Below are 5880 nucleotides of genomic sequence, written 5' to 3' on the forward strand. Positions count from 1 at the left end.
AGTTACCTCTGCATTTGATGCTACTAACTTGTAACTAACTACTTTTGGACATAAAATATCAATAGGAAAACAAAATATTTTTATTTAATTTTTTTATTTTTATTTACATTATTTATTTTATAACATTTTACATTTGTTTCTATATTCTGCTGTAGGTGGTCCCATATTCGAACTCCGCAAGACATTACTTCAAAATGATAATATGAAATTTCGATCTTCATTTTATTTCTCCTCAATTCGAAAAAGTATTTGCGAAGTGCAGGATATTTAAATATAAACGCGTTTACAGAAAACAATCTCGAGCTTTTCTCCTGCATACTTGTCCACTTGTTTCAAAGTTAGCTGTTTGTAGCTAACTACAAGTTATATATGTGTTATAGAAATCCCACAAAAAAGCTAACTAAAAGTAGGTTATTTTTTATGAATTTATAACTTTTTTCTGCAGGGGAAATTGTCTAACTTTGAGTGCTCAAATAACGTGAATGAGACAGACACGTAATAGTCAAAAGAGCTGTGTAGAAAATTAACATGGAATACACATCAAGACGCGCGCGCACACACACTCACACACATGTTTCATATACACATACACTAAACTACTTCTACGTCTGTAACCGTGAAGGTGCTTTGCTAACAGTCAATCCCATTACGAATGCTTTTAATCTTATCTCTTTACGTGCATACACCTGCCGTACCATACTAACATGCATTTTCATGTTTTTTCCTCAACCACTCTACAACAGTTGTTGCTTTCGTAAACTGAACTCAACTCAACCAACCAGTTAGCTTTCCTAACTAACCTTCTTTTTTTCTTTCACCATTTTTAGGTCTCCTGGGTACGTCATCGTGACATTCACCTGCTGACAGTTGGTCGTTACACCTACACATCGGATCAACGCTTCGAAGCGATGCATTCGCCGCACGCCGAGGATTGGACGTTACGTATACGCTATGCACAACGCAAAGATTCGGGCATCTATGAGTGTCAGATATCAACAACACCACCGATCGGGCATTCCGTCTATCTGAATATAGTGGGTAAGTGTTTGTGAATGTTCTTACAATATGCTATTTTTTACTTTTTGCATTTGGTTTTTTTTTTCTGTTGCTACTGCTGCTGTTGGGCTGCGGCTCGAGCGCAAATGATAAATTACTAAAGTGGGTTCAGTAGGGTGGTGATAAAAGTTGGTAGCACCACAACACGTAGCGATAAAGTACTATTTGTTTGTTGTTCTTTTCTTTTTTGCTTTTTCCATAGTTTTCTTTGGATTAAATTAGGTTGTTTGTTTTGTGTGGCTGGTGTGAAAGCTCAAGTCTGCGTTTTACACATAAATTTTGTTAACTTGCTAACGTTCAGTACTCTCTGTCATAGCCTTATTTTACGCACTGCGCTCTGGACATCAAACGTCGCATGGTTGAGTGCGTAAATGATGGAAGTTGGTAGGTTTATTACTAGCAGTCTCGAATGTCTATTAGTATGCAGGTCACACCGAAGCAAATGGATGGGCGTAGATACATATGTATGTGTGCCACTTGAAGAATGCGAACAGCAGCTGTGAACAATTTGCCACAGTCATAGCTCATGCATTAATGTTAGATTTTTGGAAACCGTCAACCCGCTTATTCGAGGAAACGTTCTGTAGAATTCATAGGAGTTTTCGGGCTCATTTTTTTCTAAACAAGACTTTGCAAGCGATTTGCTTATCAAACTCTATCAATATATTTGTCGATAAGACTGTCAATATTTGCCAATTTGTTTTTGTTTTTTTGTTTGTCATATTTGTTGAAATTTCTGGTTACCAAATAAACATTGGGCTTGGTTAACCATTCGAAAATGATTGGGAAACCTATCTTTTTCTCGAGTCTCGCCCTAGATAACTAGTGTGGAATCGGTTAGTATTCGATTCGAGAATGGGTCATTTTCCAGCAAAACGGAATCTTCGTTATCTAATGTATTTTTTCTTCGTTATCAATTCGAAGTCCAGCCCATTAGCGAATTGAAATTTTAATGAGAGAGAGTGATTGTTTTATTTTTCTCTTCGAGAATGAGCTGGATTTTTCTTTCTCTCTTGTTACTTTGATTTTCACTCGAACCCATGTCGAGTATATTTCCAATATACTATGCACGTTCGTAAACTAAGGTTGATTTTGAGTTCGTTCTCAGTTCGATATGCAGATTGGATATCGAAGGTCATTTTCGAACCTTCACCAAAATGTTTATAGGTTATGCTCATTTTCATACAGTTTTCGTCAAGTGATCGGCATTATTATCGATATATATGTATCGATAAATATGTATCTATCGATTTAGTTATCGATGAAGCTATCGACATTTATACTCTTTTTCAATATCTATAAAACTTATTTTTCATTATCGATCACTCTAGTAAATTTGTGTCAAATGAAGAAGTCCTTACTAAAGCAAACGTTTCTTTTGAGAACACTGAGAACACCTTTTATTTAGAAGTAATACAAAAATTTAACAAACACTAGACTATAAATTTCGAGCAAACCACATGTTGATAAGTTTTAAGAATATATTTTTTATTTATTTTTTTTTAAATAAAAATATAGTTATTCTTTAACAGAAACCGTTTAAATCCAAAAGAAAAATTCAACAAACTTTTCGGAAATTTTCGAGCCATTTCATTTTAGTAAAATAAGGTGTAAGCTTGAAGAAGCTTGTCGTTGAGTTTTTGTATTTTTTTTTTTTGCTGACTTTGTTGTGCATTCCCTTTCCTACATTTAGGTATATTCGCCGATTTGTTTATATGGAGGAAAATGAGCAACACCTATTAAAAAGCTCGAAATTTTTACGAAATTATTTTATTTTTTTTTTAATGCTTGACATTTACGTTTACAACAGTTATACCAGGGGTTGCTCTACGCCTTCTGGGTAGATAGACAACAAGAAAAATAACAAAAGAAAAAACATTGGTCCCTAGCTGAAGTATACGAGTTCGCTCTGGCATTTACATAAATACCGGCAAAGGGATTAAGTGTCGCGCTAGCGCTAGCAGACTGTGAGCAAAAAAAAAACGTCAAAATGGCAGCTAACTACCTAAACGTAAGAGCATTTACGACAACCAACTAATTCACAGCGTAGCTAGAAACTGCAAAAAAAAAATATTTCATACAGTTATGTAACTTACTAGCCATCTCAACTGACCCCAGCTGTCGTTCCAACCCAAAACAATCGCCCGCTGCCGAGTGCTTGACAAGTGGCAGTTAGTCCAACACTTTATTGGCCATATTGCTCAGATGCTGTTTGTGCAGCTGTTGACCACGTGATGGCATACTATTTCTCCGATAAAAAATCCATTTCGCAAAGGCTGATGGCAGTTACTTTGCGGGTAGAGAGTTACCGACCGGTCAGCGCAATGATATCCGGCGAGTGCGGCGATAACTTTTCAACGGTGTTTTTGAACTTTTTTTTACCCATCTTCTCTTTCTGCTGTTTGCTGTTTCACCTCTTCACCTGCATTTTGTTACAAAGTTAATTTTTTGTTTTTAGCTTAGTCGTTCATAGTCTGCTGGTTCGCTTATATTTTTGCTATTCGTATCTGTGGCACAGACTTTCTGTTTCTGTTGTTTTTTTTGTTACACGGTTGTTGTGTATTTTGATGATTCCCTTGGGCGCCATTTGCACTTTATAGCTGAACATAAGTGGTTTTTTTCCTTTGAACGGAATGTTGGTGTCCCGTCCCGAGCACTCAAACACACGCATGAATTCCCAGAAAAAGTGAACAAACTTAACAACATAGTTGCATAAATCACTTCAAGCATAGGCAGTGAGATATCCAACGTAACATGCATAGGTGTTTGTATGTATGTATGTATGTACATAATTCCCCTTTTCACTTTCAATCTCCATTCCACTTTTAATTTTCACCATCAGCCATGCGGCACCGGGCAATAGCTATCACTTTTATTAAGTTGCAAACAATATTCGCATAATTTAAGAATTCGTTACATTTTTTACGGACACATTTTTATGATGCTTTCACCATTTTTGGACAATCTATGAAAGCCAGCAAGGCAGCTGAGGCCACATTGACACCTGTTCCGCTGAGTTGGGTGTATACATTATCATCACTTCTCTCTCTCTCTCTCTCTCTCTCTCTCTCCTGTATCTTTCACTATCTACCATTTGCCCCCACATGCCCTTGGCGTTTAATTTCTTTATGAATGCCGTGCAGCGAGGTCATGAAATTTTTACGCGTCAGTGTCAACTTGTAAATTTCTGCGTAAATGACAATGGCCAAGCACACTTGAAATGCACGGGGGTGCCATAAATTCTTAAATTGCAGTCTTGCTTCTTAAAGAGTGCAGATAATATTAAATTTTTACATTCCAATATAATTTTATTAAACTATGTACTACATTCAATAAAGTGTGAAATCGGAAATTCTATGTACCATGGCCTAGTTATTCGGTAAAATTTTTTCATCGGGTCGAGATCAAGATGAAGGAAATACGCATAATTTCGAGCGGGGAAATTCTCTACGTAATGGCAGTAGAAAGTACTATGCAGCCACTAATCAGTTTCGTATAATCAATTGCTAATTTTTTTCTTGTAATTTTGATCCTAGTAATTTTTAATATTTTTTTATTTTTATTTGTTTTTCCTAGTAATTTTTATCAAATGTGTAAAAAGAACTTTTTTATGTTATACTTCTCGCCTAGGCTAGACGAAGCGCTCGAGTTGTTTGGTGTGGCTCGCGATGCTTTGAAACAATTCCATTCCCTTCTATTGTAGCAGATTACACGGTTACCTCTTTGTATGCCCCCCCACATCAACTCATCTAACATCCCTATAGCCCACAACCATCGGATTTGGCATTTTGCTGAGCCTTCCGTTTCCGTTGATTTAGCCACAATGAAAGATTTTACTTATAATTTTAAAGTAATTTTCTGCAATGGAAAATTTTTCAGCATTCAGATACATATTAATAAAAATATGCATATACATAAACTAAACTAGATGAAAACGCTGATTACTCAACTGTAAAAATCCGGTTTAACCGGTATTGGAAAAATTAAGATTTGTAAAAAATCGCCTATCATTATTCAAAGCGGTTTGACAAAATCGAGTCAATCATCCTAGCTAATATTGAATAACCATTGGAAATGGTAAGAAAAATTTGTGGCACTGTTCGAGGGAAAATGAAGCATTTGTAGCCACCCACAAGTCTATTTCTATGACAGACGCAAATGATATCATTTGACAGATAATAATATAAATATTGTGCATAGTCAAATATAGTAATAAATATATGTTTATAATGGTAGACAAATGGATGGTGATAAAAGTTATTGGGTCAACTAATAAATGCCACACATATGTACACTGAGCTGAGCAACACAAGAAGGATATGAAGACAGTTGACAGCACTGACCAGCGATAATATGCAGACTGTGGAGCAAATGTTTTCCCAATTTTGAGAGAGCATAAAAATTTATGTACATATTTACTGAAGCAAATAATCAGCACAACATATGCACTGATATGATTATGCTAAATTGTTGCATTCGATTTATCACTTTCTTGCATAAAGGAAAATAATATTTTTCAAAATGTATATATACGTTTCTACATAAGTATGTATATGTGAGCTTACATGAAGATAGAACTAAACAAATTGTTCTTTGGCCAACATAGCGAACATTTGATTATAGAGTACTTATGATAAGTGTAGCACATGGCGTATACGTAACATCAATTACTGTGGCATGACCTGCTTTTTTATTTCGTCTGGGCTAAAATATATTCAGCTCTAGCCCTTAGCACTATGCTCAGAATTGTACCTGCCGACATTGCGGGAAAAATAACATACCTCGAAAGGAATGGATCTGAGAATGGAGAGGAGAATGCCAGCT

General features: G+C 35.8%; 1 protein-coding gene across 1 annotated transcript in view; it reads left to right on the forward strand.

Moving 5' to 3' along the window:
- Positions 1-833: 833 nt before the first annotated feature.
- LOC108365837 (uncharacterized) overlaps positions 834-5880 on the forward strand; it is a 36308-nt gene continuing 31261 nt past the window's right edge. Inside the window, exon 1 of the mRNA XM_017620022.1 lies at positions 834-1038. Within this exon, the coding sequence (XP_017475511.1) occupies positions 909-1038 (130 nt within the window). The 5' untranslated portion in view covers positions 834-908. The remainder of the gene's footprint in view (positions 1039-5880) is intronic.

The sequence above is a fragment of the Rhagoletis zephyria genome, unplaced genomic scaffold (genome assembly GCF_001687245.7).
Source record: "Rhagoletis zephyria isolate East Lansing unplaced genomic scaffold, Rhagoletis_zephyria_1.1 Rzeph_scaffold_02015, whole genome shotgun sequence".
In the NCBI taxonomy this organism is placed as follows: domain Eukaryota; kingdom Metazoa; phylum Arthropoda; class Insecta; order Diptera; family Tephritidae; genus Rhagoletis; species Rhagoletis zephyria.